Raw genomic sequence first — 23,332 nt, forward strand, 5'->3', positions numbered from 1 at the left:
CAGGGGCTGCCTCACAGCTGGAGGGGTCACCCCGTGCCCGCTCTCTGCCAGCCAGAATGGCCCGGGATGCTGCGGCTCACAGGGAGAGCGAGGGAGGCAAGCTTGGCTCAGCCCCGTATTGTTGGGATAACTGAGTTGGATAACTGAGGGGCTCCCTTTCCACCGTGTATTTTTTAAGAGAAATTCCCTGAAGTGTTCCATAGAGTCATTAGATATTGGCAATCGAGTGAGAAAGTCATTCTACCTGTTAGCAGCTTTTGGTTGTTCCCTGGATATCAAATTTACTAACTTGGATGCACAAGCACGACATATAGCCAACAAGACTCTGCCCTTCACCTGGATACTTGCAGAAAGGGAAGGAGGAAAAACCTCTTTAATACGGTCCCCTGAAGGACAGGAAAGTGTGTCACCACTTTGTCACAAGCAGGCTGGTTTTGTGCCTGACTTACAGCAGCATTCACACAGGGTGTTAACTCAAGTCCTGGAGTTTAGATGAGAGCAGAGAATGTTTCATGTTTCCTCAGGCGTGATGTCCCTGCAATTCATATTTCACTGTCCCAGCACGACACAGTTCCACTCATTTTGTAGAGACTGTCCCTCAATGGTTATACTGAGTACTTAGGTTGGAATTTGGAGAGTGTTACAATTAATCAAACCCGAAAAGCATCTTGGTAGCAAGTTACTTAATAGAAACCACTGAATCTCCAATAAAAACTTCCAAATTCTAATTGAAAAAGGAAAAAGTATTTCCAATGTCTCAGTTAGTTCAAATTACTTTATTCTGAAGCCAGAGGAAATAACAGCAATTTTTTTTGTCACTAGCTCTAGGATGAAATTTACAGACAAAATATTAAATTTTCCATCCTCAGAGTCAACTATTTACTTCCTCAATAATCCCCTATTTATACCACAAATGTGAACCAATAATTTAAACTCTGTGTGTTTGGAGCCATGTGCACCCCAGTTCTTCAGGTGATGAGGTTGTAAATCCATGATTTCCATTATCCAAGGCCCAGACGAAGACAGAGTGCCTGATACACCTGAAATTGTGCCCAATCCTGTAAAGAGTAAGACCAGTAGAATATGATTCCATGTCTGTTTTAACAGGGAACTGGACAAGCTGATCCTTGACCCTAGCTTTTACCTGTGAGTAGCCGTAACTTTGGCTGAGGTGGCAAAATGTCTCCTACGACCAACAAAAGAAATAAACTGCTAGGTGGAAATATTAGGAAGGAAGAAAAATATTAAAAATTCGCAGGGACGGATTTATTCAGAAGTATGTCTAAATAAATTTTATTTTTCTTTCTTTGAGCACGAAGGAGCTGGAAAACGCATGAGCGGTCAGGGGTCCCAAAACTGCACGTGCTGTCGGAACAGACACGGCGGGGCCGGCTGCTGGCAGCGCATCAGGACACTTTGTTGTGAAGAGATTGTCCCAGAGGTTTTGTTTTGGTTTTAATTGTCTCTATAGAGCAGGGAAAGCTTCTGCAGAGAGGCTTTAACACAGCATCTCTGCCGCCCATTAATTCCCGGGATCTTGCTAACTAGCTTTGTTTGCCGTCCGGAGCCCGGCGCTCGCTGGCCAGAGCACGGAGCTATGCGGTTTGTCACTTAGTTAAAGCCAGCATTTCCCCACTGCCGAGGACAAGGCCGGCCTTTATTGGCTGCACAACAAGATAACGGGCTTAATCTTCCCAGTAACACGTGAGTTTTCATGTATCACTTTAATCTGCGAGACACTGGGGCCGAGTGTCCTGTCACATGCCGATTTCACTGTTGTGTGAGCCGGCGACTGCCCAGCTCAATGATGGATTGTTTGCGGGCTCTTAACAACAGGCAAGATGGTGAATGCCCCGGGGTGACAGACAGTGTGCAATGGGAACTGCCGCAAATCTGATGGCCCGGTTCAAGTTCACCTGACAATGCTGGAGCAGTCTGCGAGCAGCGCTCGGGAAAGGATTATTCACACTGGCATTATATTTTTGAATGCATTTTTCTCCCCGCGCAGCTGCGCAGCTCCCCAAGACTGAAGGTTTATGCACCATAATAAAGAGATTTAATTTTTTTCCCCTCTTCCTTTTCCCTCTTTACACCTAGTTCTAATCAGTTGGCCCAGGGATAGGGCATCTTTCCAAACAACTCGGCACAAACATCACCTAGAAAACAATAAAACAATAGCATTGCTAAAATGCGGAGACAAAAGCCTAAAAATCTCTGCTGGCTACAGAAACAAAAAGGGATGGCTTTGTTAAAGCAAAGTCTGTTGGGGACCCATCCTTTTTGTGGAACTTTGATGCTGTGCACCCTTTCTCATCGAGAAAATCTCCCCAAAGAAGTGACCTCAGCTCTCGGGGACAGCGGGACACTGGGGCTTTGGGGAGGAAAAAGAGAATGGGAAATGAAGGCAGCTTTTCCCTGCCTCGCTGGACAACCTGCTCCCAAAGATGTGTAGGGTAAAACGGTGTCCAGCCCATAGCTCATTCTGTGGACTGACCTGTGCCAGCCTAGGCCAGCAGCTCCACCGAGGGCCTTCTCAAAGACAGGCAGCTACAGATCTCGTTGCACTCCACGTGTTGATCATTAAAAAAGTAGTAAATTCCTTTCTTCCCAAAGTTGGAGCGTGAGATGTCTTTGCTATTGAGGGAATGAATCTGGGGGTCTGTGAGGTAGATGAGGCCTTTCCCATTACCTGTCACCCAGCCTGTGGAAGAAATGGTATATCTTGATAGCAAACACCAAATTACCACACTCAGGACTCTCTGCCTGGCATGGCCCTTGCTCTGTTCATATCACCTCAGTATTCCCAGTGTCCACCCACGGCAGCAAAAGCAGAACCCTATGAGACACATAACGAATTTTAACAAAATGAATACTCCAAAGATACCTGTGGGCTGGAAGCTGAGTGTTAAAGGCACAAACATCACTGTCATACACACCTTGAAGGTCGACAACTATGTCAGTTCCTTTGGAGAACTCATAGCAGAAGTGGCCATAGGCCAGACCATACTCCGTGGCTTTGTACTCATTCTTCACTACCTTGGTGTTGTTGGACAGCTTCACAAACTCCCCGAGGATGTAGGGCTCCACACTCACACACCCTTTGATATTTCTGCCTTCCAGTATCTGAAAGGAGACAGCCTCACTGCTGCTATAATTGACCCAAGACACTCTTCCTCATCAGGTCCTTGGAATTGCTTACAAGACAGTTCTTACCAGGAGTACTGCAGAGGGGATGTAGAAGATTTGGGTAGGGATCTTCTGCTCATACAGCCTCTTGTTGAACTCTGTCACGTAGTACTGGGCAGTCATTTGTCGCTCCACGTCACTGAAATGATGGAGGAGTCCTTTTTCTTCTTTATATTCCTTCCCAACATACCTAAACAAAAGGAGAAGTGTCTGGAGTGGTGCTTGTTCTGGATGCTGTGACACAGGAACACCACTGCAAAGCACATCTTGTCAGAAGCAAATCCACCTGTGGGTGATGCATTTAAAATGGCTGTGTTTAAAACTGGGTGGAATTCTTTTCTTTTCCATCTCAGAGGTGAAAAATTATCAATCAAATCCTGGGATGGGGGATTTTATAACACTGGAATGTTTAAACTCAACTCTTCTTAACTCTGAAGGGAGACCTGACTCAGAGGCATTAAAATACTGTTCTCCATCCAAAATAATGAATCAGCTACTTCTAGTAATGATCTCAACTCTGCAATTAGCTGTTAGATGACAACAGGAAAGCAGCTTTTCCTTCCTAGAAATTAAAAAGGTAGAGTTACATGGAGCGGTGGGAAAGATTGCCAAAATGTCTAACAAATATTCTTGCTACACCAAATGTTACCAGACAGTTTTTAATCCGTATTTACAAAGAAGCAGCATTGATAAACACTTTGTTTCAGAGATCTGCTAGGTCCATACCTTCCCAAGGTTTCTTCTTGGTGCAGGAAGTGTATCCAAAAGGCTCTTCTCTGCTTGCCTTCCTTGGCCACGTTCAGGTAGTCCCCGATGAACACAGCTGTCTCCTGGCCTGTCCACAGCCCGGATTTCTTGGAGTATTTCAGAAGAAGGGCAGCTACAAAAAAGAAAACACACAGGTAAAAGGGAGCAATCCACAGGACTGCTCTGAGCCTGTGCTGAGGACTGGCTGTTATTTATGATTAACTTAATGATCACTATCTTAAACAGTTTTCAGGGATGGCATGTGGAATATAAATTCAAGTAGTGGAGCAAAAAGCAATAAAAAAATTAAATAATAATAAATGCTGACTAAGATACTGTATTAAAAAACCTGAGTCAAGTTTGTGCTCTGTGGAGGCACATGTTGTTGTGTGGAAACTCACAGTATGCTTTGTGAAGCTCTTTGGTCCTGAAGATCCCAGTAGCCATCAGTCTCTGGACAAGCCAATTATGCTCCACCCCTGCCAGAAGCTGCTTGTAATCATCATCCCCCAGGAACCGAGCATCCAGGATCTCTTCCTTCAGTCTCTCAGGAGTGAAGGCAAAACCACTTCCCCTTGGGACTGAACCTTCAGGGGAGCTCGTGGGCATCTGTGTTGGTTTGATCCATGAACTCAGAGAGGAACTGGATTGTCTCTTGCTGCTGACCACATCCTGAGACTTCTCTTCATCTTCCTCCGTAGTGGCACAGTCAAAGTGCTTGGTTGTGGATATCTTTCCCTGGGAGGGCAAAGCTGCTGGCACACTGGGAGATGCTTCATGCTTTGGAGCCAGTGCTGTAGGATAATGGTTTACCAGGTCTCCCACACTGATGAGCTCAAAGTCAGTGTCATCTACTGTTTCTGCCTGGGTGTCAACTTGAGGCCCTTGGAGAGATCTGCTCCCCAGCACAGCAGATTTCCTCACCCACTCACGCACAGAGCAGTCACTGCCTGTTTTCAGCCCGACGTTTGTTGATGGTACAGAAGTGCCCCTGTTCTGGGGGGGCTGTGCCTCAAACGAGGAATCCTCAGTGCTATCTGCAAGTTCTCCTGAGTGGACCCACTCAAAGTGACCAATGCCTTCCTCCCTGCTGCTGTCCTTGGTCCTGCAGCTCAGCTCGGTAGAGGAAAAGCACTTCTCCTCCTCCTGCCCTGGAAGAACAGAGTACGAAGTGGAGAGGGAAGGAAACTCACTGTTCGAGCCCTTTGCTTTCTTTTCTGAAGAGCTCTTTCCATGGTGTTTTCCCTCCCTCAGCTCTTCTCTGCAGAGAGACTCCTCCACCATTTTCCCTTCTGGAGGTGCACACTCCTTCAAGGAATGCTGAGGAGATCTCCCAGAGCCATGGAGGGACTCTGGAGGAGCAGGATGCCAGGTTCTGGGAGGTAAGGAGCATAAAGGCCCTTCTTGACCGTTTCCATTGGATTCTGTGGTGCAGCACTGCTCCTCCACGGAGCCCTTCTCCCTTTGCTGCCCATCCCTGAGAGACTCTCTGCTGCTATTAAAATTTAGTTCCTCCCAGCTGGAAGAGTAACTGGATTTAGACAGCTTGCACCTAGAGTTCTTGGAAGTAGTGCTTTGGCTTTTGTTTTGCCCTCTGCTGAAAACACCATTTTCGCTGTTTATTTTAATTTCTAATGGCTCAATCTCTTCTTCAAAGGAAATTTTCATCACACCAGAGCCAATGTCTTGATTTCTCTGGCCATTGAGTCCCTCTGAGCTGTTTCTTGCTGTTGGTAAGTTCAGGATTTTCATAGCACCTCTCCTCTGGTGAACTGTGTCTTCAGTAGTACACACAGTGTCCATGGTTTTGGTCTCTGTTCTTAAGGTTGTGATACAAGCTCCCACCTGGATTTCTCCTGGTGTGGTTTTATGAATCCTGCAAGTTTTTTCAAACACTTGGCACACTGACAGGTGATGCTGGGAATGCTTGGCAAGGATTTTTTCAAAGCTGGTTTCCCCTTGCAGGACCGGTTTTTGTACGGAGCCTTTATAACTGTCTGGGACATAAGACCTGGCATCAGAATTTGTGAAGCTTCCCACTCGCAGGCGCTTCTTCACGGATGCGATCAGAGACATGATCTCTTTGGCAAGCATCCCTTTATCTTCCTCCTCTGGAAGCAAGGTGCTGTAGGAGTGCAGCTTTCCCAGGGCTTCCCTGCACAGCTGAGTGACCTCACGGAGCTCCTGGCTCTCTCCATGGAGCCATCGGTGCACAGTGGCCAGGCAGAAGGCAGCTTTGATGAAACTGTGCAGCTCCTGCTTGCTGGTGATGGCACTCTGCTCCTCCTTGGTGAGGAGCCCAATCTCAAAGGCTTCTTTGGCTTCAGACAAGTAGAACTCTCTCTTTTCCGGGGGACAGTCCTTGGAGTGACTGTAGGACAGCAGACACATCCCACGGATGTTCTGGGAGGGGATCAAAGAGGAATGAAGGGATTAAAAACGTTTCTTTCCCTTACACAATTTGAAGCAAAGCTCGGCTCTAACTGCCTGCTGCTATGTTTCCTGGAGGAAATAAACTTGCTCTTTTTTTTCCTTTGAAATACAGCTGTAGTTCTAGGAGAAGCAGCACTACTGGGGCTTGAAAGCCCATCCTCACTCTGTGGATGGCTTTCCCGATGGCAGTTCAGAGCAGCATATACCCCAAATATAACCAACCAAACCCTCAACACAGACACAATACCCTGTGTGATGCACTGTTTGAAAGCCATGTCAGAGCCAAATTTAGCAGCCTGGACTCTTCCCCTGCACAAATCCCACTTCCAGAGGGAGGAGTGACACTCACCACAGCTGTGAGGACAAACAGGGGGGTGTACTGGCTGTAGGCAGCTGCCAGCTTGCAGGCCTCAGCTGCTGATAACAAGCGGTGGCTGAACTCCTGCAAGAGGCCCTGATGAAAAAAAACCAAAACCAAACAAACATGAGGAAAAACCTCAACTCAAGAACTTTATTTCCAAATATATGGGGCCTGGTAGGCAGGGACAATCGTATCTTAAACAACAGCCTGGTCTGTTTCTGCTGGACCCTTTTTGCTAAGATTTACCATGGATATGTCACTTTTGACTCCATAAATATTCTTTATATACACTCTATAAAATACTCTTAATATGTTCTTTTTCCTAAAGCCAGGCATCGTCCCATCTAGGTGCTACTGAACTGAGAGCAATGGAAGTTTCTTTAGTCCTCTCAGCACAGGAGAGGAAATGTGTGGGTGAATTTGAGACCACCTGAAGAATCCACACACTCAAACCCCAAACCAAGTCTCACCAGGTCAATGTCAGCATTGTTTTTAAAGCGTGCATAATCCTGCTCGTTCATGGAAGCAAAGATGTCTGCCATAATACCCAAGGATGTGGCAATTCCCTAAAAAAGAAATCAAAATTTTTTGTAGTGGGCTTTTCCCCTGTATTTTGAATTTTACTGCTCTTCTGTGTAGAACATGCCAGAAAAGCAAGCAAACAAACACACAAACAAGATCCAAAGAGAAAAATGGCTAAGAAATTCAGAGATGTCATCTTGGCACAATTTCACTTGCAGGAAGTGTAATCTGGAAGACCTGATGCCACCTAAGGGCCTGCCTGGCCAAATAATTTCGAAAACCAGGTATGCCTTCACAAAATTCACTGCAGAGTTCCCTGCTGCCGCTGCAATGGGGAACACAGAAATGTTCTGAGCTTGAGGTCAAGCTTTAAGACATGGCAAACAAGAGGTGACAAGGTCTGGGTTTGTGGGATATCTGATGCTGAGGTCCAATTATTAACCCTCTCCAAGCATCACCCGAGGACTTGCCAGGCTTAGGCTCACATTCCTGTTTAGCCACGGACACGTGGTGTGACTGCTGCTTCATCTCCAGTGGGAAGATGAGTGCTGCCCAGCCTCACAGAGGTGTTAGGGACAGGCACAGTGGCACTGTGAGGTGTTCAGGTCCTGCAGGGCCAGAGGAATCCATCACCCACCACAGACAGTGCAGAGCAGCTCCGCAAACAGACGTGCTTGGGAGAAAAGAACTAGTTCTAATCCTAAGAAATAGCTAAAATGTGTGGCTGCACTCTGGAATTAGTTTGTCCTTGTCAGAAGCACCAGAGGCATCCTCAGGGATGGTTCACTTCAGGGATGGTTCTGCTTAATGAGAAGTATTGATTTCATCCCCCTGCAGGAAAAAAGGTGTGGGTAAGGCCGTGCATGCACGCGGAAAGAACGCGGAATACAGACTTTGTGCTGCCTGTTAACCCTGGCTGAGGTGTGTAATGGAAACACTGCTGCTGAAGGAAACAAAAGACAGGCTGGAGTGATTATTGGATTGGCAGGGAGATAGAGAGTGGAAAGGAAATGCTACCTTTTTATCTGGCTGAGGAAGTTTGAAGTATCCCACGACTGAAGCCCAGATCAACTCTGCTGCCTCATACCACATCCCTGAAATAAACCAGAAAACAGGCACTGAGCAGGTGACTGCCAAGGATGGCTTTCCATAGCTTATTTTACACCTCAGGTCTTCAGAACAGGATAAAACCATGCCATGGCATGTTTTGCTTCAGTGAGTCTGCATAAACACCCATAAACAGTGCAGAAACAGTGGCTGTGCATAAACACCCATTTTGTTCTCATAAAAGACTTCAGCTCCACAGTCATAGAAGATGTGGTGTCTCAAACACCACATTTTTACATTTTACATTTTTACATTTTACATTACATTTTTGTGTAAAAAGCCCAAAATCAAGGCTGTTGCCTCAAGTGCCAAACCCTGAATACAAAAGTCCATCCTGCTGAAAATCAGGGATTTTCCTGTCTTGAGGGAGGACATTGCTGGGATGTCTGTCATAAACTACCACCTGCCTTTGGGAATAGTGAATTTGGGACAAGCATTAGCAAACATGGAGTGGCACAGGGAAAAAAAGGAACATTTCAGATTGCTCCATGCCTTCAGGTGAGATTAGTAATAAAATGATAACTTCTGCAATATGTTTGCTTGGTGCATGGCTCCGGGCCCTTGCTGCAAAGAGATGGGTGTGCAACTCATCCTCTGTTCCTGTCTTATGGGTACAGGGTGTTCACCACAAGTCAAAATTCTGACATGTGCCCAGTGAAACATTTTACAGGGTAAAAAAAAACAGGGGGAAATCTTGAGTGGAAGCTTTTAGAAGAGAGCCTCACCAAGCTTTTGCAGAATCTGTCCCCTGATTTGTAAGCAGACTGCCTGAACGAGAATCCGATCGCTCTCCTCAGCGTATCGCCAGGTTCCTGCAGGAAGAGTGGGAAAACACGGCATGCAATGAAAAATATTCCAGTCATTCTAAGCCTCCAAGGGTAACCTGGATCCCAGCAAACTGCCAGGATTCTCCTCCTTGCGTGGAGGCCCTTTCCATATGAGAATCTCAGCTTCTCATGGAAAACAAACCAACAAGACCCTGAACTGCCTCAATTTTTGAAGCTGTATAGCAACCTGAACATACCCACTAAAGACACCCTGAGGAAAGGAAAAAAAAAATGTATAGAATAAAGTATTTATTTAGTTTGTAAGATCAGTGGGAATGTGGAGGATGAACATTACTCCAACAACCTGGACTTTTGAGGGGATAGAGTTGTCTTAGTTTTCTACATCACTCAGTTGCTTGAAGTTGCTCCACAGGTTAAATTTTTCCATTCATTATATTTTCCCACCCAAGTGAAGGCATACAAGGAAAGAGAAGTGTGATGTAAGGAATCATTACTGGGGTTGGTTTGGCTTATTCAAGGTTGGTGTAACTGTTAAAATTGGGAACAAAAATGCCACCAAAACAGCAAGTATGAAATTGGAAAAGAAATGTATACATACCCGTTGCTCCATTGTCATTAATCAGGCTGCTTAGGATATATTCAGCTTTTAAAAGTTTACCTGATTGAAAATTAAAGGAAAGGAAAAAAGATAGAAAATGAACATAAAGATGTATTGTGGTGTGACATGATACTCGTCAGGTATCACCTGCACACAGAACTGCTGCTGTCCATAGTCAGAAATGCACCTGCCCCACCTTCTCTAATAGGTGGTTGAACAATAACATGAAATTGTGAATGTATCTTTTTTATTTTACACATTATACATTCCTGGAATATTGTTGGGATTCCCAGCTCTTATTTCCCTCCCAGAAGAAAGCAGTCTAGCCTGCTTCCTTCAGCAGCAATGCTTCTGGATTCTGTCCCAAAGAAACATGGGCTTTGGAAACCCATTCAGGTCTGACTGGGGAGTGGCTTGACATCCCACCATGGAAAGCACAGCCACGGGAAGATGTGTTAAAAATCCTTCAGGTATTGTCCATGTTACAGGAATGATGGAATTTTATTTTTTTTTTTATCCTGGAGGAGTTGTAATCTGCATTGTTTGCATAGTTAAGTGGCCTCACTGAAAAATAAAAAGCAGCTGGGACAGTGTAGAGAAAATGCCAGGATTCTAATTTCCTTTTTCAAGGCCCTTGCTCAGGAGTACAGCAATTCAGATATCCCTGTTTGAAACCAGCAGGGAAGATTTGTTAAGGAACAAAAGCTCCAATTAGTATTTTCCACACCCTTTCACAATTTTCTCTCCTGCTTTTGCCTCCCAAACCCTTTATACCGGCCCCTTTGTGCTACTGAGAGGAGCCGGGAGGGCTCAGGGGGGCCGGGAGCGGGAAGTGCACTTGGAAAGATGGCACTGTGAGCGTGTCACTCCCAGCGAGGGAGTGTCCCAGTGACTCCCAGTGTGCCGTCCCGAGCCCAGGAGCTGCTGACGGGGCTGGTACCTGCGTTGAGGGCGAGGCGAGCCTGGCGGATGAGCAGCTGCGGGCTGATGGGAGCGCCGGGATGCAGGCGGTGCAGCCCCTTGGCGATGCGCAGGAGCCGGCTGGAGGCGTCGATCCAGTACAGGAAGCGGTCAATCAGGAACACCACGGCCGTGGCCGTGCTGCAGTCCCTGGCCAGGATGGAGGCCTTCAGATAAGCCTGGAAAAAACAACAAAAAAAAACACAGGCGGCCTCAGGGAAACTCATCTCCAGCGGCTCGGAGAGCTGGAAAATGTTCACCTGCAACAACCCTATTCCTCGTCCTGTTTTTATTTTTAGGCTAGCTATTTAGTTTGTTTGAGTTGTAGATGTAATTCTTGATTTTTTTTTATTTTGGGGCGGGGGGTCTTTTTTAATTGTCTGATATTTGGAACTGCAGAACTTGGTGGTCTGCTGATGAATTTAAGTCATGCCCAGCAGCAATTAGTTGAAACTGTGGAGGTGAGACTGGGAAGGCTGGAAATGGCCACTGTAGCCACTGTTCCATCTGGAGCTCAGGCCATCCATTCCTCTACACCACAAACAGGTAAATAGGCAAGGAATCAAATGTTTTCCCCCTGGAAAGGCCATCCTTGATGAGTGTCTATGAACTGCCCTGGATTCACACAGCATCTCAGCTATTGCACCCACATGGGAAATTACCAGAATTCCTGAGATCCTTGCTGTTACCAGGACAGGAGGCCATAAAAGACACCCCTGGGACACATACAGCCCCATCACAGATGGAGAAGGCCACGTGGACCTGGGGACATTTGCCAAAAGCCCATCACTTCCCATGCTGGGCAAGGCCTGGTATTCCTGCCCTGTGGAGTGAGGAGGTGCTCCACACACTGACACCCAGGAGATTGCTTTTCCAGAGACTGCCAAGAAACCTTTGTCCAAATCTCCACCAGAGCATCAAGTAGCACCCTCTGAGGTTGCAGGATTTACATTCCCCATGCCAGCTTGCAGCACCTACCCATGTCAAGCATTGCCCAGCATGTTTGCACTTCAGCATGGTGGATTTGTACAAATTTTCTTCTTTTTCTTCCTTTTTCTTTTTTTTCCCCCCTTTCCTCAGCCCGAGTTGGATTTTTTAAGAGGATGGCACTTGAAAAGGATTCCTGAAGCTCCCAGGCACAACTCTGCTTGTGTCGGCCAACAATGGAGGAATCCCCCTCTCCAAGCACCTGTAAACTGACACTGCAAACCAGCCATTCCAAATGCTCATCAACAGGCCATATATTTAAGCACAGAGCATCGCCTAATCTATTTTTTTTCCTCCCCTTCTTCCTTTAATAGATCGGAGCACAAAAGCCTGAGAGAGGGTGACCTACCAAACAAAAGGGCCTTTGAGTTCCTAGGAAAAGTAGACTTGGAGGAGGATGGAAGGAATCCAAGTGGCCCTATTATTTCCACTTGCACTAATTAGACATTTTTCTGTCAGCTATTGAGCACTGCTGAGAGGCCAAACTCACTGAATTCATTTCTAAAGTGTTTACAGAAGTTTGCATCTGTTTGTGTCTCTTCAGGAGGAAAATAAGCACTTCAATAGCATTGTGGAAAATCTAAACGAAGCATCCTATTCTGAAGGGCTTGGCAGTCTTGCAGCTGCATAATTTAACTCCCAGCTCAATGCCGAAACCTCTTGTGTCCCTCTCCAAACCCAAATGGACACAAAATGTAGAAAAGTCAAGCCAGGGGGAGAAACGGGGCTATTTTTTTTTTTTTTTTTGGGAGGCAGGGCTGCATGCTGTGTGGCACACAGCGACACGGTTCCGTGTCAGCCTTTGCAGTGACGTCCCCTCCCTGTTCTGAGCAGGACACCAAGAAATTAATACCCGCTCCTTTCATCCCCTGCCAACTCGTGTGGCTGGAAAATTCCTCAGCACCTCCAGCGAGCGCACCCAAGCCGTGCACAGGGAGATCCTTTCCCAAAACACCTCTCCAAGGTGAGCCGGGGCAGCGGCTCCCTCTCACCCAGCCCAGAGCCGGGGAAAACCCTCTGGCTCCCAGCATGTCTCAGCCTGCTCCAGCAAAACCAGAAACTGGCAGCCTACACAGATTTACTCACTTTCTCTATTGCTTTAGGCACATCCAGAGAGAGAGAGAGAGAGAGAGAAAGAGAGAGAGAAGGAGCGAGGTACGCGCACTTTGTTTTCACATCTGTGCCCGCGACGTGAAATGGATCTGCCTAATTGAGTTTATGACACAAAGGGAACCTCGCGGCTGGGAAGTGGAATCAGGTGGTGGGAGAATTAAATTTGCACCGGATTTCTATACACGGGACCATTGGGGGAAATGCAAAGCAGCCTTTAGAGAAGGGGTCTGGCCTTAATGGCGCTGAGTGGGAGGGTGTGCGGTTCGCATGGCTCCCTGCATTAGCGGCCTCAGCTCCTCCTCGCACCCGGGCTGAAGTTTGGGTCCCAGCTTTGGGTTCAAAGCCACGACGCCTCCTTTGCATTGACAATGGGGGCCGCTCCCAAGAGAGGGGAGAAGCTCAGAACCGGGGCCATCTGGCACTAGGACGGGCAGGAAAGCGTCAAAGGGAAATTATTGGTGCATAGTAAATGAGGACGAGGAGGAGGGGAAGGAAATAGGGGAAAATCTTTATGTGGCAGCTGATGTAAGAGGAATTACAAGCCCAAATAAATGAAATATTGATTTAATCCACTCTCTCAGCCCTCTTTATAAAGCTAAGATCCCAGAGGCAAGCCCTCCTCCATAGCCTGCGGGCTCAGGAGGATGCCCTTTGGAAAAACGCCTCTACAAACAGTGTGATTAAAAGCAGGGGAAAGAAAGATTTAATTTTGCACAGTGTCCCCACAGTTTTGTGGATGCTTTGGACTTCTGTGTTTGCTGATATCCACTTGTGTCAGACTGGTTCAGTCCTAGTTTCATTTGTGACTGCAGCCAAGATTTAAAATCTTTTTAAAAGGCCACAGATCTAAGAGTGGACGGCAAAGGATTTCTAATTCCGTGCACAAGGCAGGAGCTTCGGAGGCACGCACGTACTTCCAGGTGCTTTAGTCCTCTCCCAAGAGCTGCTCCTAGTTAGCACTCCACTGAACCCTAACAAATTGCCCGGTTTTCTTTCCCCCTGTCAGATTAAACACAGAGCCACGGGGCCGATGGATTGGGCTGGAGCCTTTCCCCCTCTTACCCCACGCGCCGGCAGCAAAGCCCGTCTTTCCCAGGGACCAAAGCTGCTGTCACCGTGAGGGACTTCTCTATCAATCCCTGCCTTTCAGCTGGCAATCAGAGCTCACTCCACAAACAGCAGGGAGTTAAGCCTCCCACCACCTCGGTGATGGGCAGAAGAAAGCGTGTCTGGAGGTACAGACTGACACACGGGACAGTCACACAGTGAACTGAGGAACCAGCAGCTCCCGGACCCTTCCCTCTTGGCTCAGAGCAGATGAGAACTCTCCCCCACCTCGAACCTGTTAATTATCCCAAGTTATTCATCCTGCAGGCAATGAAGAGTTGGGGATGCAAAGGCAGCAGCATTAGGTCCATTAAGAGCAGTTCAAAACACCACAGACTGGGGCAGCTTTTACAACCAACCTTATCCTGCTTCGCCAACTGAGGGAGTCTTCTCGAGTGGGAGTAACTCCTGATTTCCTCAGGAAAAAAGAACAGGAGGAGATGAGGAGAGAAGGAGAACTCTTTAAGGAAGCTGCTTGAAGGGAGGTTCCTTGTATCCAACAGGGTAGCAGGGATTTGGGGGACCGTAATCACATGCAGGGTCCCTGCTTTTGATGACTACCAAAGACACGGACGTGCCACAATCATTTTGTTGCCCTGATTTGTTCTGGACCACTTATAAACCATTGTAGCACATTAAAAGGAGATATTTTAATACTTAAATATAGCAAAATCAGAAGACAGAACCTCACTGAGGGAGCAACAGCAAGGCCATTATCAACATCTAAAAATGTAAGAGACTCTTCCCTGAATCTGTGTCCTCAAAACATTGATCCACTTGAGAAAACACAGTCTCAGGAATTTAAAGTTGAAAATACTCCAGGAAGCTGCCTCTGACAGGAGTAAATCCTACCCATGAGCAAAGGGAAACGGCAGCCCTACACAAACCCAGGACCCAGCTTGCCTTTTTAAAAAATTTTTATGGTCCACATAAATTCTGCTGTAGTTTCCCCACGCAGGCAGCAGAAGACAGAGTGCTCTGCAGCACCAGGGCAGTTCACCTGGACAGCTGAAGCTCTCCTGCCTGCACCTCATCTCTGACACTTCTCACTTACAAAGCCCCCGGGAGGCTGCAGTGCCGTGATTCCCTCCTGGTTTGAATTCATCCTTCACTCTCCGTTTCACTGGGATCACCCAAGAAGAGCTCTTTGGAGGCAGGTAGCAAAAGGTCAGCTTCAACAACCGAGATCCCAGGGCTACGATTTAGGTCTTTAATTCTCCCGTTACCACACCGACAGTTAGAAGGAGGAGAGAACTAAATCCTCAGCCCTCCTTTAGTTCTTTTTCAAAGGCTCCCAGCTCTTAAGCGCCACACACACACCTACAGCAGCTAGGGCACGTCCCTTGGAATGGGTTCCCTAATGGCAATCCATCAGCACCTAATTAGCCAAGGCCCAGCCAAGGGCTGCAGGGCCTTATTTTCACTCTTTTCAATATTCCCATTAAATCCCATGAGATTCCAGGCTAGCAGGGCCAGGATCCATGCTCCCCTATCCACAGCAGGGAGCATGGAGCCAGCCTGCACAGTTCCCTACAGAGGGACCAGAGTAGCCCCACTCTTGGAGGCTTTTCCTTTTGTATTCCCATTGTACCCATCCCAGCAGATCCTGGTCCATGACTGAATGCAGGAACTACTGATAGGTATGATAAAAATGAAGTAAAGCCCCACACCATCACTATGGGTTTGCAAACGGGTAAAAGAAAAAAAATAGGAAAAAAATAAATGAAATAATTACATAGCATGAATCATCCCACAAGAGAACTATGTGTGTGCATAGAGTTGTCCTTCAACTAAAGCCACAGCAGGTTTTTTGGGATCAAAACTTCCGTGAACATGGGCATGTTGCCCTCTATTGGCTGCTCACCGAGCATTAGGCTAATTCCATCTCTTGGGAAAGCAAAGATCTGCAGGAAGGGCACCCCTGGCAGCCTCCCTTTGGGATCTGCAGCCCCATTCTGAACCCCACAGTGCACGTGGTATTTAGAGAGGAAAAATAATCCCTCCTTCTTTATCCCTGCCAGCAAGGATGCTGCGACAATTCTGATTTTGCTTTGCCTCGTTAAAAACAAAAATCCCAGTGTTTCCCAGCTGTGGCTTTGGATACAGATGTTGGCTATCACCCTTTGAGCAGATTTCCACCACGGGGGCTGCAGGAAGGGCTTGGGTTTCAGCGAGAAAACGTGGAAAACATTGCATTGAGCTTGTTGAACTGTGGTGGCCTTCGGGTGGTGAATCCCGGCAGAAAAAAGAAAAAAACCTCTAAAATTCAAACCAAACCCTGCACCTTCGATGGGATGCAGAGGGGCACTGAGCGTCCCCCAGCACTTAAAGGAGCCGCAGGTGGCTTTGCCTTCCCGATGTGCCGAAGGAGCTCAGAGCTGCAAGGCGGATCCCACTTTTTTTTAAAGTGCCACAACACCGAGGCAAACCCTTGAAGCTGCAGCCTAATCCTCTTACTCCCTGTGCCTGTGCCGGTCTCATGGAGCTTTTCAGCCCCCTCCCAGAGCGAGACATCCTCACACACCGCGGTGACAGAGAGCCCTGGTAGCCAGCGCTGCCTCCTGCAACAGCACCAGAGTGTTATGGTAATGAAGTGCCTTTCATTCATGGATCTCAAAGCACTTTTTAAATGTAATGAATTACGGTTTATGAGCTTATTCTGAGCGTGGCAAATTAAAATAAACAGAGAGGAAAAATTTTAAAGGTTTTTTTTTTTTCTTTTTTTTCCCTGAACAATAAATTGATAAAGACTTCATTTTTTTTGTCCTTCAGGGAATTAAATTATCCTTCTGCCCCTCATGCAAAAAAAACCCCAAAACCAAAAAAAAAAACCCTCAAAAAAAAGGAAGAAAAAAAGTTGCTCAGACTTTTATCTTTCCTCATCACACTGTAATCACTTCTCTTCAGCCTCATTTCCCCCCCCCAGCTTTTTATTCAAAGAACCAAGGCAGCCTTTGCTCTGCCTTGAAATTTTATTTAAAATAAAAAAGAGGGGGGAGAAGGAATGGATGAAGGGGAAAAAAAATCCCTTTTCCTGACTAATACTAATAATACAGGTCAAAATGTCAGTCTATCTACAATTAAATGGAAAACAAAAAAGGTTTTCCCTTTTTCCCATGGTACAATGGCACTGGAATATAAATTACCGATGAAGATGAAATAATACTTCAAAGCACATGGGGAAAGGCAGCACAACGTTTACAAAGTATTTTCCACCGCAGGATGAAACATTGGAGACAAGGGCAGCCAATGGACTTCAAGGGGTGTGGGTGAATAGTCCAAAACTAGCACGGAGGAGGATTTGAGGTCCCTATAGTCTCTGACCCCACGATAAGCTTTGTTTAACAGGGGCAGCTGCAGTTATCAACAGATGTTTCAGCAATAAATAATTGGTATCATCCTAGAAAAGATCCATCTACCTGGGGAGAGGGCATAATGCCACAAACACTGCTCCACTATTACAGCCACATTAATCTCCCATCTAGCCAGGTCTCTCGGGGAGCTTGCTGCAGGTGTTTATCCCGGGAGGGAGCACACAAACGCTCCAAAGTTAGAGAGCTGAGCTGGGATTGTAAAGGAGGTCAACCTCTGCCATAAATTTCTGTCTGAGGCCACACACACCAAAGGCAGAAAGAAAATAAATACCCGAGAGCAGCCACTCCCCGCCCTCCCCGGGGACATGGAGGAGCCGAGGGGACGCTGGGGCTCCCACTTGCCGGCCCTGCAGTCGGCTTTGCTCAGCTTCTCATTGCTCCATGCTGTTCACAGGAATCAAAGCTGTTCCCCAAGAAAACCTGCTGGCCTCACTGAGGCAGGGATCTCCGGGGCAGGTGAGATCTCCTGTTGGAGTTAACAACAGGCAGGAATGGGACGGTGTTGGGTTCAGACATGAATGACAGGAACAAAGCCCCCCATAAAATTCACAAATCTCATCTTTATTCCTGTCCTGGCAAAGCCCTTAGCCCACATATTACATTTACCATGCAAAAAAGGTGTCCTCTATTTGCCACGTGTCTGACATGTCTCTAGGAAAATCAGAAAAGCAAAAAGCAACCCACATTTCTTGCCACTTTCTAATCTTTAAGCTCAAACCCATCACCTTAAGGGATGGGATCCCCAAGGACCTTTGGGATTTTGCAGCTCCTTACAGAGCCCTCCTTTACCCACAGGAAAAATCACATGGAATCCTTGCCTTTCCTGCCTAGGTTATGGCCTGCTTTGGTCCCCAAAGGGATTCTGCCATGTAAGTTTTTGAAAGAAGAGCAGGTGATGAACTGTGCAAGCCCTACTATCGTGAGTGATCCTTACTTGCAGTGCAGAACTAAACGAAGCACAGCACTCTTGTCAAATGAGTGAGTTTTCTAAAAAACATTATGTGAACATTTGGCATTTCAGTGTTATTATAATGACAGGTCTTCAGGGAAGAGGGAGGCATTACCTCAGTGGAGACAGAAGCAGAACTGCCCTGTGAACCCCCCCGAGCACCTCAGCAGGACATTTTACACCACAGGTGTGTTGAACTTCATACCAGCAAGTCAGGGAGCCTGGCGCTGATCATATCTTGCAGGTTTGTTTTGTCTTCTGGGCCGAGGTCTTGTTTGTACTGCCACTTCTCTGGCACAAAGGGCCACTTCATTTCCTTTGCCTCCTCCAGAAGGCTCCTCAGCTCCTCAGGAAGCAGAGCTGAAAGGGTCAAAGAGCAGGTGAGGATATTGCAGCAGGCTCAGCCGCAGCACTCGTGACACCAATCTCTCAAAAAGGCTTCTCCCAGTTGTTCCCACCTCTCAGCCCTCGCCACCAGGCTCGTGGGGAGGGAAGGGGAGCTGGCCTGCCATCCGTTCCCCTTGGCTGCACTGCCCTGCAGGTAAATGGGAGCCTCCAGCCATTAAAAAGGCTTTTAGCAGGAAGTCGTGCCGGCTGGGGGCTGCCTGGGCGTGAAGAGCTGCTCCAAAGGAGGCAGGAGGAAACCTGTTCCCCTGTGTGGGGAGAGGACAATGGGGTCAATGCCACCGAAGATCTGTCCCCCTTGCTTAGGGGGACATCCTGGAAAGCCATTTCCAAACCCAGAGATAAACCTGGACGGTCGATAGCAATCAGATAGAAATCTAAAGGGTTATAGTGAATATTAAGCACAAGCTCTTGAGCAGTTTTTCCCGCCCTGCTCCCTCTCCATACTGGTCCTAAGCCACTCCATCAGCTTCAGCTGCATCTCCAACCTGATCCAACCAAGGAGGCAACTGCTAGGAGCACACAGTCAGAGATTTGGGCTTGGATCTGTCCCTTCCCTTCCTTTCAGCCACAGTCCACATTCATTTTCCTTGCAACAGGGGTGATGTGGACGTGCTGTGCCGTGCTAACCACTCGGCTGGGCAGCCTCTCTGGCCAATAAAAGTGGATTAACAAAGATTATTGACCAGATGGGGTTAATGGTGATCATCAGCTGCAGATCTGGCCCCTTCTGGCCATTAATCCCCCGAAAAACCCCTGCTCAGAGACCATCACTGCTTTAACGAGGCAGTGCAATAAATGCATTGCTGCATATTTTTTAATCAATCTTTTATGCAGGGACTGTAGAAAATGAACTTCATAAAAAGGACATTACATGCTTATATTGCAGCATGTTCACAGGTGGGGTTTTCCTGGGAAGAAACAGGAAACTGGATATTTAGGGCCCTCCTCCAGAAAGTCAAGTTTACAACGTTACCGCTTTTTCCTACCCACATTTTCTCACTTGTTGCCGTCCCAAGGAAACATGGGGTTTGGCAATCTTCCCATTACACGTCCTGGCTTAACCTAAAGCCCAGTTTCCTCATCCTCCTGAAGTAGTGCCTGAAGGGGCTCAGCCCTGAATGCCATGGCAAGGCGGCCAAGTGCCAGAGCTGATGGGAAGGGGAGGTCCTGCTCCCACCCTCCAGAAAACCAGTGCAGGAGCAGAGATATCCACCTCATCATGGGGATATGCATCTCTTCACAAATTATGGACAGAAGGTCTTATCTCCCATGTAGACTGAGCTTCCTAAGTCTTTTCCTAAGGAAGATCCAGCTCCAAGGACAAGAGTTTACCCTTGTAACAGAGAGCTGTTCTCACCGCTGGCAATATAAACTCCTTAATTAACAAAGGCTGAGTGGGCACAGAAGTGGGCTGGAATGATTTCTAGCCCAAAAAAGAAATAAAGAAGCAATCTAGACCCACCCAACACCCATCCTGCCCCCTAAAGTGAGATAAAGATGCGCTCCTCCTCTCTGCTCTTCCCACCATTTCTATGGATTTGGCTTTCAGTCCTTCCTGCTGCAGGTCTGAGAAAACCGGGGGGGAACAAAGGCAGCCCCGGGAGGAGAGGGGGGCGAGGAAAACCCCTCGGCCCCTGTGCCGGGAGGGTCCCCCCGAAGCCGAGAGCCGCCGACCTCCCCGGGCAGAGAGCCCCAGCAGTTATTAATGTCGCTGTCACCACCCCGCTGCTGGGTATTTTTCTTTCAGCTGATGGGAACACGGCCCTCGGAAAAGCCCGAGCAGCACTTGCGGCTCTGATCGCCCATTTCCTGAAGCAGTTTACCTGAAGGACCGTGTCTAATCGAGTGATTATAAGGGCACTGATTTACCTTATCTGGAACTAAACTGATTATTTCTCATACTTTGTGGTATTTAATAGGAGAAAAGGAGGGAGGAGGATGAGGGGGAAAAAAGCGCTACCTGATTAGGAGTTCAAGAGCCTATTCTGCAGAGCCATAATAAAACTTAAAAGAATTTGCTACGAGGAAACAAAGTAGCCTTTGTTGGAAACAAAAGAAGAGGAGAGAAAAATCTTCCAAGTATCCATAACAGAAACCTACACGCCACCCTCCAGCGCAAACAGACTTAGGTGCTTCAGAAAAAGGCACAGCTGACCTCCCAGCAAGAACAAGGATGCTCGGAAAAACATCTTCTCAACGGCTCCGCGCCCCGGGACAAACAAAGGGTTTTTAAAGATCACATTAACGTTATGGCCGAGCCACTCAAGCAAGGCAAAACTAAACATTATTAACACCAAACTGGAAAACGGGCAGTGCCGCAGATGTGTCACGCAAAGGGAAACCTTAATTCCGCTGGAATTAAGGAATAATAAATCCTCCTTTCACAGAGCCACAGCGAAACCGAAATAGCTGCTGGTTTCCAGCAGGTAACGCCAGCATTAAAACAAACGAGGAATCTTTTTAATACAGCTCTCGCTAAATGCTGCTTCCTATTCTGTTTTTTTTTATTCCAGCCTTTAGCCAGCATGGATTTTCCTTTCAAGAGGGATATTGCAAAGGTTGTTTTTTTAATTTTTTCTTCCCTTGGACACCACTTATAGAGGTCACACACATTTTACAAGATAAAGATTCGGGCAATGAGCTCTTTAATATATGAGGAGAAGCTGACAAACAGACAGGGCCCTCCCCCAGTTCCTATGAAAGGAGAGGAAATATGTGCCCTTATTCAGAAGTTGCATCCTTTTTTTTTCCTTTCTCTCTCTCTTTTTTTTTTTTTTTTTTAATAACTGAAATTTATGTGCATCAGCAAACTTTTGGGCATTGTTCTTCCCAAACTAAACTGTTCCTTACAGCCTCATGTTTACTGAAGCCTAAAATTAGAACTGACAGCAATTCACTGCAACAAAGTGGACTTCTTTCCCTGCCTGCCTGCAGCCCGCATCCCATTCATGGCCTCGAAATCCAGGCATCCCTTGACACTCATCTGCCCGGAGAAGAAAAATAGGGCAGGGCTGAGGGCTGGTGGAGTCCTGCCGCCTCTCCTGGGGGGAGCTCACCTTGGCACCGGCGGTATTCCCGCTGCTCGGCCTCGCCCGTGCCGGCCTTGGCGGCCAGGAGCGTGTCCAGAGCCCGCTCGCACTCCCGCAGCAGCGCGGCCACGGCGCTTTGCTTATTCATGAGAGCTGATCCCGCTGGCTCGGCCGGGAATTGCGTGTCCCCACGGTGATCGATTGCTTGGCAGAACACACGGGGTCCAAGTGAAAAGGATGCCTTCAAGGCCGAGGTACCTGGCGAACAAAGGAGGGGGAAAATGATTAACTAAAGTATCATCAATTATCTGAAAGGCTCAAGCAGGGGGAAATAATAGGGGAAATACATGAAAATACATGACAGCCTCGGAGGACTTTATTAGAGGAGTGTGTGAAATCACTGCGGGGTCCTGGTGACAGCGTGTGAGGGGAACATCTCTGAGGTGCCAGGGAGACAGGACAGGCTCATCAGTGGAGCCACGACATCCCGAGCAGGGAAGTGACAGTCGGGGCTGTGCCGAAGCCCTTTGCACCTGGGAGGCTCGGGCTGTCGCACACGGTTAGCCAGGATTGAATGGCAGAGAAGAGCATGCTGTGTGCATTTCCCAGACCACAGAGACCTTCTCTTTTACCCTGGGACGCCATCCCATGTGTGTATATCCCCTTCAGGTGCTAAGGACATTGCCACTAGTGAAGTAGGAAACCCCCACCATTTCCATGACGGGCATCTGGCTCAGTACCTGCCAGAACACTCAGACAGCTTTCAAAAATTAACTACAAGATAATATTTAGGGTTTGGGTTTTTTTCCCCCACCAATTTGATGATGGTTTCACTTAGAAAACTGTTCCTGCAGTTCAAAGCAATACAGCCAGGAGCAGCCTCAGTGGAAATAGATCTGAAAGTGAGGAAACACCGATAGTGAAGGAGGAGGAAGGGGAGCGCAAAGGACAACGACACACACAGGCACAGTTTGCTCTGCTGACTGGAAACCACTCACATTTTAGCAACTACGTTTCCAGGCAGTTTTTTCCCTTTCTGCTGTGGCTCTGGGACTGCTGCATCCTGGAGCTGGTGGCAGATAGGCTGTGCTCTCAACAGCACTGAGCAGGAGCAAGCTGCCAGACTGAAAAGCAGAGGGCAAAAGAGATGCACTCATGCGAAAGCAGAGAGGATCAGAGAGCCTGCCGTGGAAGGGCAGGTGGAGCAGGGCAAAAGATGGGATTCAGCAGCAAAGAGCCTCGAGGCAGGAGCTACTCAGTGGGGCTCTGTGGTTACTGTGCTGCAAAGAGAGAGAAAGGACAGCAACACACACAGAGCTCTTTGGGGAAAAAAGGCCGACTTTATTGTAGGGACAGCCCGTATTTAAAGTGTGTTAGTGCAGCTAGGACAGGACAGGAGCTCATTGGACAATTGGGAAAAACATCTTTGGGACAGCACCTCAGGATGTATCCCACGGGAAAGACACCAGGTGTTAATCTTTATAATGAATTCCACTCTGTCTGTCACCATGTTATCACCCTGGGAGACTTCCTCCCTAACTGAAGCTGCAGCCATCTTGTCAGCCTGGGAATGGACATGAGAGTCAGGAGAAATCCAGGCCTGAAAATAATTTCCAAGCTGTAATTCCCTAGCTCTCTAAATGTGTGTGTCCACAGGGCTCTG

General features: G+C 47.5%; 1 protein-coding gene across 4 annotated transcripts; it reads right to left on the reverse strand.

Moving 5' to 3' along the window:
* Nucleotides 1–757: 757 nt before the first annotated feature.
* On the reverse strand, nucleotides 758–21,923 carry ALPK1 (alpha kinase 1). Of its 4 annotated transcripts, none has more exons than XM_088164294.1 (14): nucleotides 21,697–21,923; nucleotides 18,438–18,592; nucleotides 10,683–10,881; nucleotides 9,743–9,802; nucleotides 9,082–9,168; nucleotides 8,267–8,343; nucleotides 7,198–7,293; nucleotides 6,716–6,820; nucleotides 4,335–6,336; nucleotides 3,913–4,066; nucleotides 3,214–3,376; nucleotides 2,937–3,123; nucleotides 2,495–2,701; nucleotides 758–1,058 (listed from the first exon to the last, which is right to left on the reverse strand). In XM_088164294.1, the coding sequence occupies exons 1-13, from the start codon at nucleotides 21,815–21,817 to the stop codon at nucleotides 2,505–2,507; spliced, it is 3,603 nt and encodes a 1,200-aa protein (XP_088020420.1). In that variant the 5' UTR covers nucleotides 21,818–21,923; the 3' UTR covers nucleotides 758–1,058; nucleotides 2,495–2,504. The 4 variants fall into 4 exon arrangements, with proteins under 4 accessions (XP_088020420.1, XP_088020421.1, XP_088020419.1 ...); XM_088164295.1 differs by having other exon boundaries at nucleotides 758–1,186; XM_088164293.1 differs by having other exon boundaries at nucleotides 758–2,156.
* Between the last annotated feature and the right edge of the window lie 1,409 nt (nucleotides 21,924–23,332).

Source organism: Sturnus vulgaris, chromosome 4 (assembly GCF_052056855.1).
Source record: "Sturnus vulgaris isolate bStuVul1 chromosome 4, bStuVul1.hap1, whole genome shotgun sequence".
Taxonomy (NCBI): Eukaryota; Metazoa; Chordata; class Aves; order Passeriformes; family Sturnidae; genus Sturnus; species Sturnus vulgaris.